This window comes from Phalaenopsis equestris, unplaced genomic scaffold (genome assembly GCF_001263595.1).
Source record: "Phalaenopsis equestris unplaced genomic scaffold, ASM126359v1 Scaffold000768, whole genome shotgun sequence".
Classification (NCBI taxonomy): Eukaryota; Viridiplantae; Streptophyta; class Magnoliopsida; order Asparagales; family Orchidaceae; genus Phalaenopsis; species Phalaenopsis equestris.
Genome location: NW_018165208.1, coordinates 6,405 through 20,486, shown reverse-complemented (window position 1 = coordinate 20,486; position 14,082 = coordinate 6,405). Strand labels below are relative to the sequence as shown.

Genomic DNA, 14,082 nt, shown 5'->3' with positions numbered 1-14,082 from the left:
AGCAATACTAAGCCAGGGAGGACACCCCATCGCTTTCTTCAGTGAGAAGTTGAACGAGTCCAGGAAGAAATACTCAACCTACGACAAAGAATTTTATGCATCGTAAGAGCTCTGTAACACTGAAGTCATTACTTTTTAACTAATAGGTTTACACTATTTACAGATCACGAGGTCCTAAAATTTCTCAACAGACAAAGCAAACTAAAGGGACGACATGCTACATGGGTGGAATTCTTAGCCTCATTTCAGTTGGTGCTAAAACACAAGGTGGGAAACTAGAACCGCATAATAGATGCATTGAGTCGTCGACACCTATTGATCACATCATTGCAGACTCGACTTATGGGCTTCGAGGTCATAAGGGATCTATATAACAAAGACAAGTTGAGAATGTCGGATTATACACTCTACTTCCAGTACCAGAGGCACCTTGGGTGGATGTCAGCATGGATTCATGCTATGACTTGCAATGACTTGAATGAATAAAGATTCCGTAATGGTTGTAGTTGACATAGTCTCCAATATGGCCGACTTTGTGCCCTATCACCAGACACTAGACGCTTCTCACATTTTTGCTTCACGAGATTGTAAGGTTGTACAGGATTCCCAAGATCATCACCTCCGACAGAGACGTTAAATTCCTGAGCCACTTCTAGAGGACAATATGTGGAAAGCTTGGCACCAAACTCCAATTCAGCTTGATAGTGCATCCATAAACAGACGGATAGACAGAGTTAGTAAATCAAAGTCTCAGTAATCTCTTGAGGTGTTTCGTGGGAAAAAAACATAAAACAGTGGGATCTTATCCTAGCCCAAGTTGAGTTCTCCTACAACCGATTCATCAACCAAACTACTGGACGAACGCTTTTCGAGATTGTGTACGGGCGCAATCTGCTCACACCACTTGAATTGGTATCACTCCTGCCATCTTCGGAAATCAGCAAGGATGCCACAAAATGAATTCACGAGATTCAGAAGCTCCATGAAGAAATTGGCAAGAAATTTGCTAAGCATATTAAAAATTACCAGGCACAGACAAATAAATCCAAGATGAAAGTAATGATTCAGGAAGGCGGCCTCATATGGATTGGGTTGAAAAAGGAAAAATTTCCTGCAAGATCATCAGGGAAAGCTTAAGCCAAGAGCAGATGGATCATTCAGGATATTCCAAAAGCTGAACGACAATGCCTATAAGTTCGACCTCTCCGGAGACTACAACATTTCAACCACAATCAATATCGTTGACTTAAAACCATACTTTGAAGAGCTTGTAGCTTTGACAAAAGAGATCGAAGCTTTCCCATCCCCGAGAGAAACTAACGCATGAGCTAAAGACTCTTCAAACCGCAAGGCTAGGACCCCACTTGACATCGCAAAAGGGGGAGTGGGGGGATCGCAAAATCCACGAGGGATCGCGAGAGCAAGAGATCTGCGTGATGGCTGGATGGATCATGCGAACTATCGCGATCCATCCAGGGCATCATGAATTTGTTGCGAAGTGTTTTCTGGATTTTTCTTGGCTCCCACTCTCTTCCTTTTTGTAGAAGCTTCCTCCATCCGGAAGGGGCTTATAAATTGTCGTCTCCTGTGTGTGGAGTGTCAGTTATAGTGAACTTGTCTTCTGATCTCCTGCGAGGAGTCTCATCGCTCTTATTATAGTTATATCTGACGACAGGTAGTGCTTCGGCTGTATCCTGCTCCGAGGTGGTGTTACAAAATTTCAATTTCTTTCGCTTCTTCTTTCGACCCTTCTACCACTCCCCTTAGCCACTTACCACCCCATATTTCTGCACCACTCTACCGCCACCCATACTTTCCTCCACAACCTCGGCGTCCAGTCTTCCTACAATCAACCAAACTCCATCTCAACTTACCCAAAAAACCACCCGACCTTCCTCATCTTTCCCTGTCAGTCCGTCGACGCCACCATTGCCTTCAGACATCTTTCTACATCCCTAACCGGGGATTCATCCCTTATTGTAATTTCTTTCTTTTTGAGTTGTGTTGTAATCCTATCTCAATATTGATAAAAGTTTACTTTTGTGTTCAAATGTTCTTCCTATTAGTTCTGGTATCAGTCGGGCTTGGCCAACAAGTTGAAGTCGGGTAGGGTTTGGGTTGAATTTTTTGACCCGTTAATTATTTTGGTAGAGTTTGGGTTAAACAGTTTTGACTCGGGCAAATCCGACCTGAGAACTTAATTTGACAACCTATTCATGCTTTCGAGCTTTTGAAGTTTTTCCTCTTTTAAATAACATGTCCCATGCGAAAATAACGTAAATTCTTAACCCTTGTTGGAACAGATAACTAAGGGTTCGTTTGGGGTGACTATAGCTTTTTTAAAAGCAGTTGTGAATTTGTACAGAAAGTAATTTTTTCAAAAGTTATTATGGGCATTATATTTTTTTATTTTTACTTTGACAAAAATTGGACAACAATTTTTTTATAATTACCATACACCAGCAAATCAGCAACAAAAAAATTTAAAAGACACCACCAAAAAGAAAAAAAAAGTTAAACGAAGGCATGGGCAACAATCTCAAAAGTGAGAAGGTGAAAAAGCTGCCCAAACAAATTGTAACAAAGCTTCCCATCCTGTTACATGCATATCACCATTTTTGTATTTACATATCTAACACCTAAACTCTATTTTTTATGTTTAAACCATCCAAATCTTTCATATCACAAAAAAATATTTCATCATTTTAACTGTTAAAAAGGTAAAATACACATTTCATGCATAAAAAATGTGGCATGTTTGCAAACATTTCTCGCCGTTGACATGGTTCTCCCTTCTTAGGGCTTTATCCAAGGATTGATGGTGCTCCAGTTGTATCTTGCTCCGAGGTGGTGGGTTTCTTTACAAATCCTCTCCGTATTTTCCTTCCCAGCTCGTTGCCCTTTTCACTATGCGCCCCACCTCGGCTCCAACTACCACTAGTCTCCCGCACCAACCTGCTACCTACACCCCTCTCTGCCGCCGCCATTCTTTCAAACCACCCTCATCTACTCCGCCACCTTTCTAGCAGCTCGACTTACCGCTGCCTCCCCTTCCTGCAACCTTACTTTTTGTTGCAACCTTCCAAACCATCCCTACTCCTGTTGTGCAGTCGGGGTTCATCACCTTCTCCCTCCTTAAAGGCTCGTTTGTGCTTTGTGTAATTTTATTTCCATTTTTAAGAATCTTTGTTGTGATTCCTTAAATTTTCAGTAATAATATTCACATTTGATTGTTTTTTCGAGTTAACTATGATATCATTTAGTATAGAGCTAGCCTAACTTTAGTTCTATCCTCGGGTTTTCTAGCATCTGCCTTAACCAAAAAAAAAAAATTATTTCCTATCCTCAACCACTTATTCCATTCCCCAAACCCTAATCATGCCACTAAGGAGATATATGTCGGAACCTACCCGGGACGAGATACAGTGAAATTTTTCGACTTCAGCAGAGGTTCGCAAAGATTGATGATGAAACTCAGGGAAAATTACCCCTGATCGTGATCAGATAAGTCGAAGAGGAGAAAGAGACAAGGATCTAAATCTCATTCGTAGGGATGAATTTAGTGGTGAGAAAGACAGAACCCCTCGCTTTGGAATTTAGTAGTAGAGGAGACCGATAGAAATGGTTGCATATGGAGGACACGAGGATTTTGGTATCAAAGTGGACCTACAAGAGTTTGATGGAAGTATGTATCCTGATGATTTCATCGAATGACTATAATCAGTTGAGAAGATATTCGGGTATAAAGAAGAAAAAAGGATAAAAGAGTGAAGCTTGCAACCATTAAGTTGACAACGAGCTCTTCCTTGTGGTAGGAAAATTTGAAAAGACAGAGAAAGGGAGAAGATAATGACAAAATTATTAAATGAAAAAAGATGATGAAGGAAATGCATAGGAAATACCTACCACCTCATTACCATAGGGATATGTTTTTGAGACTCCATCACCTGAAGCAAAGAGACCTATCAATGGAGGAGTTCACGACGCAGTTTGACCATTTCAGATGAAGTGTGAGTTGATCGAGCCATAGGAACACACCATTGTCCGTTATCTGGGGTCTGAAGTCCACTATCAACAATGTTGTGCATTCACAACCATATTGTCACTGAGAGATGGCCAGACCTTAGCCTTGAAGGTGAAAATAGAAACAGAGCAGGCAACATACCTCATTAAGCAGTAGTCCTCATTCAGGCAATCACCTGCAGCTATAGCTACTGACAAGGGTGCCCATGGAGGAGTTGGAAAGATAGGATAGGGAAGTGATAAGCCAGTTCTGAGTGGAAAGAAGCCATAAAAGAGTAGCTCGCCCGGTACAGTGCCTATCAGGAGATGTTTTAGATGCCATGGCTACGAACACATAGCCTCCAGTTCCTTTACAAACCGAGTTGTTTAGTTCACAGAGTAGGGCGTCATCGAGGAGGTGGAGGAAGAGGAAGCAGAGGAGAACCTAGAGGGGAATTTCAACTCCAAGGGGATGAGGGAGAGATGCTCGTTATACGGCAAGTCCTACATATGGAGCTAATAAGTATCATTCATGGTCGAGACAATATTCACACCATGTGCACGATGAAGGGCAATGTTTGAAGTTTGATTACAACGGTGGAAGCCGTGAGAATGTAGTATCCACATTGATGGTGAAGAAACCTTGATTGGTAACAAAGAAGCATCCTCAATCCTACTCGCTTGGTTGAAGAGAGGAAACAAGATACACGTGGATCAACTGTGTTTAATTGTATTTTCGATTGGGGATCGGTTATAGGAGCAAGTGTGGTGCGATGTGGTTTTTATAGACGCGTGTCATATTTTGTTGGATAGGCCATGACAGTTTGACCGCAAGACCCAACATGACGACTTCAAGGATAATTATTCATTTTAAAATGTTGGAAAACAAATCATGATATTACCTGTCAATGATGAAAGAGGTATAAAGAACACAGAGGAGGCATTAGCTTCAAGAGCTACCTTCATGCAGTCGGTCAGGATGCTTTAGTAGCAATGGTGTTGGTCCGACTTGAGGGAATTAAGGAGAGTGAGATACTAACACCTATACAACCACTGCTATGTGATTTTGAGGATGTGATGACAGACAGTCCTCCAGAGGGATTGCTACTACTGAGGGACTTTCAACATGCCGTAGATCTCATACCCGAATCAATGTTACCAAATCGGCTTGCCTGCGGAATACAAGAGTTGTAATGACAGGTAGAGGATCTCCTCGCAAGAGGATTAGTTAGAGAGAGTCCCAATTTATGTGTTGTTGCCGCCTTGATGGTACTCAAGAAAGATGGTTTGTGGCAGATGTTCATTGACTGTAGGTCATCAACAAGATTACCATCAATTCTCAACTCACCATACCTCACATGGGTGATCACTTGGATCAGTTGCATGAAGCCTTTCTCTTTTCTAAGGTCGACTTCTGCGGTGGGTACCGCTAGATCTGGATGAAGCCATGGGACGAGTGGAAGACCACTTTAAAGACCCGAGATGGATTATACGAGTGGACAATTATGCCTTTCAGATTATTTAATGTGACCATCACATTCATGAGGTTGATGAATCTGGTGGATTGGGCCCACATCGGGGATTTATGGTGGCGTACTTCGACAAAATTCTGGTATACAACAATCCGAGGATGAGCACTTATAACACCTGAGGACGGGCTTTGAGGTGTTGCAATCAGAAAAGCTATACTCCCATCGAAAGAATTGTCACTTTATGACAACACCGATATGTTTTTTTGGGTTATATTATGTCTAGTGCAGACATTTAGATGGATTCTACCAAGATCAAGACCATTATATGTTGAATTGCACCGCAATCTTTCACCAAGCTGTGATAGTTTATGAGACTAGCAACATTTTATAGACGATTCATTAGGAGCTTCAGTACCCTCACCGCTCCCTAATGGAGCTATTGAAAGGAGAGAAATTTGAATGGACAGATGCAACTTAGAACAGCTTCAACACGCTGAAGGGGAAGGTGACTCAGGCACCAATTTTGGCATTACTGGATTTCAATCAACTGTTCGAGGTATTGATGTGTCTAACGTGGGGATAAGAGCAGTGCTGAGCTAGGGAGGTCACCATATAGCCTTTTTCAGGGGAATTTGAATCAGTCCAGGAGAATATATTCGACGTACGACAATGATTTCTATGTTATTGTGAGAGCACTTGAGCATTGGCGCAACTATCTACTGAAGAGCAAGTTCAATTTATTCACGAATCATGAGGCCTTGAAATTCTTGAACAACCAGAGAATGCTGAAGGGCCAATACCGATTTTTGTTGTAGCTCTTAGCGTCGTTCTAGTTTGTTCTTAAGCACAAGGCGGGGAGCCAGAAACGCGCGCGTAGCAGACTCATTGAGCCGTCATCACTTGCTGATCATTGAGATGCAAGCTCAAGTCGTAGGCTTTGAGATAATGAAAGAGTTGTACGAGAAAAAACAATGATTTAGGAAAAAATATGGAGCGGTGTCAAGAGAAGCCTATCGGGGAGTACTACAGGGCTGATGGTAATTTGTTTTACCAGAGTAAGTTGTGTATTCTTTGATGTTTGTTGAGGGAGTCCAATGTTCATGAAAGCCACAGTGGAGGACTTCTAGGATATTTTGTTAGAGATAAGACTCTCATTTGTGAGAGAACACTTCTTTTGGCTTTGACTGACTAGAGATGTGGAGCGGCGTGTCAAACAATGTGGGATTTTTCATATGGCCAAAATTTGAGGCAGAAGGTAGGACTATACACCCAATTATCTGTACCGTAGGCACCATGAGGAGATGTTAGCACAGACTTTATGGTGGGCCTCCCAAGGGCCCAACAGAATAAGGATTCCATTATGGTTATTTTGGATCAATTTTTGCAAATGGCGCATTTTGTACCCTACTACTTGACATTGGATGCATTGTTTGTTACCGACTTATACTTTAGGAAGATTGTGAGGCTGCATATGATACCCATGACCATCACTTCCGACAGAGATGTCAAGTTTCTGAGTCACTTCTAGAGGTCCCTGCGAGGGAAGCTAGACACTAAACTTCAATTTACTTTCGCAGCTCACCCACAAATGGACAGTTAGATGGAGGTAGTAAATAGGAGCCTTGAGAGTCTTTCGAGATGCTTTGTTGGGAAGAATATCAAGAAGTGGGATTTGCTTCTAGCACAAGCCAAGTTTGCTTACAATAGATCCGTGAGTCAGACTACGGGACACACCCCATTTGAGGTTGTATGGGCGCAACAAGCTCATTCCGCTTTAATTGGTACCTCCTTTGCCGACATCAAAGATTAGTGAGGATGCTGAGGAATGGGTACATCAGATTCAGAAGCTCCACTAGGAGGTTGGAAAGGAGATCACTAAGCAGAACCACAAATACCATGCACAGGCCAAGAAGACTAGGAGCATGGTGACGTTTCAAGAGGGGGATCTAGTGTGGATCCAGTATATTTCCAGTGGGAGCATTCAAAAAACTCAAGCCCAAAGCAGGTGAACTTTTTAGAATCTCTGGAAGTTGAATGACAATTCTTATTAGATCGATCAGCCAGTGAACTACATTGTTTTCACTACGCTTATTGGCCTGGAATTGACATTGTATTACGAGGAGCCAGAAGCTTCGACGAATGAAGTCGAAGCTCCCCCAACCTCGAGAGACTGACTTGGGGGTTCGGGCTGAACCGGCTCAACCGGTTTAGCAAGGATGTGGCCGGTCTAGCAAGGAGGTTGAATTGGTTGGCACTAATTAAGGCTAAAGGTTGTGGCGCCCCTCTCCCCTCCCCTTCCTAGTTATCTCTTCTATAAATGTGTTGCTTTGTTGTTTAGGGTTGAGTCTTCATTTGTTGTTTTCAGGTTTCTCGCTGCTGGCTCGGGTCTCCCTTTTTAGGGCTGTATCCGAGGAGAGTCAGTGCTTCAGTTGTTTCCTGCTCTGAGGTTGTAGTTATCTCTACTAATCCTCTCTATTTTTCCCTTCCCAACTTGTTGCCCTCTTCCCTGCTCTTCCAACCTTCCTGCTATTGCTACCACTAGTCTTCCTGCACCAAACAGTCCAAACCTGCTGCCACCAGTCCTCCCTACACTCCTTCCTGTTGCTGCCAACCTTCCAAACCACCCTCATCTACTTTCACCACCTTTCTAACAACCCGACCTGCTGCCGCTTCCCTTCCCGCAACCTTACCTGCTGTTGTAACCTTCCAAACCACACCCACACCTGCTGTGCAGCTGGCGTTCATCACTTTCACCCTCACGCTAAAGGCTTGTTTGTGCTTTGTATTATTTTATTTCCAGTTTTAAGAACTCTTGCTCTGATTCCTTTGAATTTTCAACAATACTATTCATGCTCGATTGTTTTTCTTGCTCTGATTTCCTTTCCGTTTTTCATGAATCGATTCATTTGTTGTCGTCTGTAGTAGTTTGCATCTTAATTCCATATTTACTGTTATCAATAAATTTGAAGATAAGCAACTTTGTAAACTTTACATCTCCCTATTTTTCTGTCCAGTTGAGCAAGATTCCCGGTAAATAAGGTTTTGCTAACTTTGACATTTTGATCTGCCCCTCATGGTCATATAGGTCTTATTTTTAAACAAAAAAAGAAATCACGGACATCCTTAATTTAAGGCTCCTTTGAGGAAACTTTTCTGCTACTTCCCGTTTCAAAAAGAGACTTTCTTCATTTTATGAGTTTTTTTGGTTATTATACTTCATTAGAAACGCTTTAAAAAAATTCATTTTTTTCCAATTCGAGCCTTAACTTTTATCAAACTTTAAAAAGCTGCTTTTGAAAAAACAAATTTTAACAGCCTTTTTTAAAAGGGGAATACTAACCAAACAAAAGCCTTAATCTTAAATGTTGACCCAAGATAAATCCTATTGCAAGCAGAGTTCAGTTCCTAGGTTTTTCAACTTTAAGAAGTTCTGATGTCATTGAAGTGAAATAAAATTTGAAGTTTTGATATAATAGGAGTGACCTCTACCCATTAGCTTTAATTTTTTTGATCAATGAATTCTCATTTATTAGACTGTCAGGCTTAAGTTAAATCTCCAGTGTTCCACCCTCCTAACAATTAGCTTAATCTTCTTGGACCGATGACGAAATTTCTGTAGTTGACATATGAAGATTATATTGTCTCAAATTTTGAAGTGTAAATTTGGAATTGTGGTAACTTTCTTAATGTTTGGATCTATTCTTTACAGAAAAGAGCGGCCATCATGCAAACTATTGTATGTTACACCAGAAAGGATAGCTGGAAATATGTCATTCATGGATACCCTGAGATGTCTACACCAGAAGGTGGCTGTTTTTTTTGCTTTTTAGAGATCTGATTGGGTATTTCACTAAAGTGTGTTTTCTTCAAATTTTGATATATAAAATTTTGCTAACTTTTGTTCAGATTGATGGTTCTAATATTTTCTTTCTTACAGGGTCTTCTTGCAAGATTTGTAATTGATGAAGCACATTGTGTTAGGTGATTAATATGAGTTGATCGCACAAATGCCTGTTTATCTTTAGGGATATTTATATACATACCCCCCAATTCTTATGTATCTAGATATCTAAAGCCTAAACTTTATTTTTTAGATTTATACCACCCAAATCTTTTATATGACATAAAAAATACCACTATTTTATCTTTTAAAAAGTGAAATATACCATTTCATGCATAGTTAAGGCAGCATGTATGGAAAAATTGAAGTTTGGGTGTTAGATATTTGAATAGTTATGAATTGAGTGGTATGTATGCAAATCTTCGTTATATTAAGTGCTTTCTGATAAAAAGTCTGTAGCTAGTAAATTTTCCTTATATTGCTTTCAGCCAATGGGGACATGATTTTCGACCAGACTATCGAGAACTCAGCTGCCTCAAACAGAACTTTCCTAGAGTATCTCTCATGGCACTAACTGCAACTGCCACTCACTCTGTTCAGAAGGTATTAAAAGGAGAGAAGTGTTCCCCTGATTCTTTTTAGAGGTCCATTTTAATCTCAGTCTATAAAAATGTCAATATTCCCATGCTCTTCTAATGGGAATTAAAATAGTTATCCCTTGAAACTGTTTCAGCCCACATTAAAAGAATCTAGGGACTAATTTGTCACTTTAATAGACTCTTGGACTAAAATGGCCCCATGTTGTAAATAGCCGGGACTATTTTAACACTTTACTCCTATTAAAACAGTAATTTTAGTTTCCTCTTGGGTTAATATTAAGTTGATTAGTAAAATATTATCATCAAATTCAGGACATTTTAAGCACATTAAGGATTCCTGGTGCTGTTGTTCTCGAGGCAAGCTTTGATAGGCCTAAGCTGAAGTATGAAGTTGTTGGAAAGTGCAAAGATTCATTGAAACAACTTGGACAAATGATAAAAGACCGTTTCAATAATATGTGCGGGATCGTATATTGTCTTTCCAAAAGCGAATGTGTTGAGGTTTCAAATTACTTGAATCAGAAATGTAAGATAAGAACTGTTTATTATCATGCTGGTTTGGCGGCTCGTCAGAGAGTTACTGTTCAAAAGAAATGGCAGAGTGGAGAGGCTTATGTCGTCTGTGCTACTGTTGCATTTGGAATGGGAATCGACAAAGCGGATGTTGTGAGTTCCGCTAAATTTTTAAAAGAAGAAAAAAAAAACATCAAAATGGTCCCTGACTATTTATAAGAGAAAAATAATTCCAGACTATGTAAAATGCTATTTTGGTCCCTAGACTCATTAATATGAACTAAAACTGTCCTGTTGGAGGGCCTTTTTGTTTCCTATTTAAATAGTTTGAGGTAAGATTTACAGACATTCCACCCAATTCATAGGTATTTACATATCTAACACCTAAAGTTCAATGTATACATATGTGCTGTCTATTTCACTTTTTAAAAGTTAGAATAGTGGTATTTTTTTGTGATATTAAAATTTTGGGTGGTATAAATGTAAAAGGCAAAATTTAGATGTTAGACATGCTCCTAGGAATTGTGCAGTATGTATGTAAATGGCCATAGTTTTAGTAAATTGGTCTTTTATATAGTTTGGGACCATTTTAGCTCCTTGCAAACAGTCAGGGGACCAATTTTCATCCTTTCTCTCATTTTCAGAGTGTTATTTGTTTTTGTATTTGAAAGTTCTTAACGAGAATTTGCTCTTTTTTGCCATGCAGAGGTTTGTGATTCACAATACTTTGTCGAAATCAATTGAGAGCTATTACCAAGAATCAGGGAGGGCTGGAAGGGATGATCTTCCTGCAGCTTGTGTTGTACTGTACCAGAAGAAAGATTTCAGTAGGGTTGTCTGCATGATTAGGAGCGGGCAGGGCTTCAAAAGCGAGAGCTTTAAGACAGCCATGATCCAGGCAAAGAAAATGCAAGAATATTGCGAGTTAAAGGTATATTGAACTCCTTCAAAACCATTTGGGATTACTTTTGTTTTTTTTTTAATTTTTTTTTTGTTTTTTTAATTTTTCACTTAAAATCATATATATTTTGTATGTTTTAAAATGATTAGCTGTTTTTGAAAATACTCGGAATAACTTTTAGGTGTTTTGAGTGTTTTTTTAAAAAAATTAATTTGCTTTTGAAAATAAAAATAAAAGAACGTAAAAAATGCACTAAACAAACATGTTTTTAAAATAGAAGTAAAAAAAAAGAAGCAAAAATGATTCCAAACAAGCCATTCACTATTTGACATTATGTTTTTTGTCTCTCATATTGATTGTAGTTTTAGGACATGATTCTACGAGTATTTTAAGCTCAATTTGGATTGAATCTGTATATTATCTCAGTTAAGATTGAAGAATGAGCAGCTCAAATCATGCATAAAATAAAGGGGCATTTACATACATACCCCTCAATTTCTATGTATTTACATATTTAACACAAACTTCAATTTTTACATGAATACCACCTTGCCTGTGCATGAAAAAATATATATTTTACTTTTTAAAAGTTAAAATGGTGATATTTTTTATGTGTTATAAATGTAAAAAGCAAAATTTAGATATGAGGTATGTACATCACATAAGAATTGGAAGGTATGCGTGTAAATGCCCCTAAAATAAAATGAGAGTTGCATTCACCTAAGGATTCATTTGGTAAAGTTTTTAAACTGCTTTAAATTTTAGTGAAAGCAGTTTTTTTCATTTTTACTTCCGTTTGGCTTTAATTCTTTCTTAAAAGTAGTTCTAATCAAACATGGTTTGTAGTTATTTTAGATCATCATTTTTATTTGGCTTTAAAGCCTACTTTCTATAAAACAACTTTTAAATTTTTTTTTTTGACAAAGCAAGAGCTGAACCAAACAAAGTCTTAAATTAGGTCCCAAGAAAATAATCACCACAATCTAACACAACACCTTGTCCTCTGAGAGCGGTTATGATCCAACTCGGAAATTCGTTCTTGAAAAACAACTTGATCCAACTCAACACGTCACACAGCTCTACATCTCTTCGAGTAAATATCCCTTATAGAATAGATATAACTGATACCTTGTAATAGGCTTCTTCTCTTCCCATTCATGGTTCTATAACCACTTTTTCTATTTGATGGTTGTGCCATTGTATTTCAATTGTTCACCTCAACTTGGAATTATAAATAAAGGATCTCAACATCTAATTAGATAGCGTAGAGAATCCTTTTTTTATAAATTCACACCTAAAATTTTATATTTATATGCATAGCACTTTGATGCTTCAAAGCTTTTCATGAAAATAAGTATTTCATTTTTAAAAAGTGATAATAACGCTATTTTTGATGTGATATTAAGGATTCAAGTGTTTGTGCGTAAACATGAAAGTTTAGGTGTGAAATATGTAAATGCACAAGAATTGTGTGATATGTAATCGTCCCAATAAAGATTCAACGCCTAATACGAATTTTTTTTTAGCCATTGGCGGTTGCATCTTCGCTCAAGAAATGATCTCCCTTTCACCCAAAATTGTTCTCCTAACGTTCTCAGTCACTTCACTCACAACAGTTTTATAATTCCCTTTATAAACTTTGCATGTCATGACCTGATCCGATGTTTAGAATTAACCAAGATGGGTAGGGACGGTCGAATAGTGGAAAAATAAATTTCTATATAACTAACATTTTAATAATGAAAGAATCACTATAAAGAAAATGAATTAAAGTAAAACGGTTAAATTTATTTCAATTCTGGTTGCCTGTATCTTCTATAAATATTTTTTCTTCTATTGCGCATATTATATAAATAATGATGTTAATTTATTAGATTTGAATGAAAATATGACAAAATGACACAGTGAAGCACAATGAAAGAGAAAACAATATACATGTCAGTTAAGCCTTTAATAAATATGTATAAAATATTGATAGTTAATAAATATCATCACTCACCATATTTTATAATATTTAAAGTTTTTTGTTATATCAATAATATATCTAAATCATTTATATTTGTACAACCGTCACAGGAGCATCGTCTAAAAAGTATACCAGTTTTAATATCAGTTTACTTTTTCATTTACGTGCGCGGGTACCTTAGGATTCTCCTGCTAGTATTATAAAGTGGTTCCATCATAGTCAATCTTGTACATAGAATGTGTCTTTAATAATATGTTATAATTTTTTTATTATAAAGAGGCCTAACTTTTGGATATAACCAATAAAAAGAAGAGTATTTAAATCAGAATAATCCGATACATGAATTTATAGATATCAATAATTATTTATACAATTTTTTACTCACCTCGATTTAAATGATTTTATTTGCTTTTAATTTTTGTCCCCTCCTCCAAGTTAACAACACCAATAATATATAAAATATTCAAATTATTAAATTTTTATCACATTACTTAAGTATGTTTAATTTAATTGTTAATTATCAAATTTTATTTTATTACATTGTTTAATTAAGATTTCATTAGTTAAATATTAAGTTTAATTATTGCAATTAATACATATATTAAATATTATTAATTTTAAAAAAATACTTTTGGAATTAAAATCCTAATCTTTCTTTGCTGCCGTCAACCTTTTTCTCATTTCAAATATGAATCTTCTATAGCTTAAATCTTGATTTCAAATGAACTTAAACTTTACATCTAAATAACAATCTTATATACATATATATATATATATATATATATATA

At 37.5% G+C, this 14,082-nt stretch overlaps 1 protein-coding gene across 3 annotated transcripts in view; it reads left to right on the top strand.

The window, feature by feature from the left end:
- LOC110031109 (ATP-dependent DNA helicase Q-like 1) overlaps nucleotides 1–14,082 on the top strand; it is a 42,062-nt gene that overhangs the window by 21,594 nt on the left and 6,386 nt on the right. For 2 of the 3 annotated variants that reach the window (XM_020734155.1, XM_020734156.1), the window contains exons 5-9: nucleotides 9,184–9,280; nucleotides 9,412–9,455; nucleotides 9,804–9,918; nucleotides 10,227–10,580; nucleotides 11,134–11,358. In XM_020734155.1, the coding sequence (XP_020589814.1) occupies nucleotides 9,184–9,280; nucleotides 9,412–9,455; nucleotides 9,804–9,918; nucleotides 10,227–10,580; nucleotides 11,134–11,358 (835 nt within the window). The remainder of the gene's footprint in view (nucleotides 1–9,183; nucleotides 9,281–9,411; nucleotides 9,456–9,803; nucleotides 9,919–10,226; nucleotides 10,581–11,133; nucleotides 11,359–14,082) is intronic. The other variant, XM_020734157.1, reaches the window with a different exon arrangement.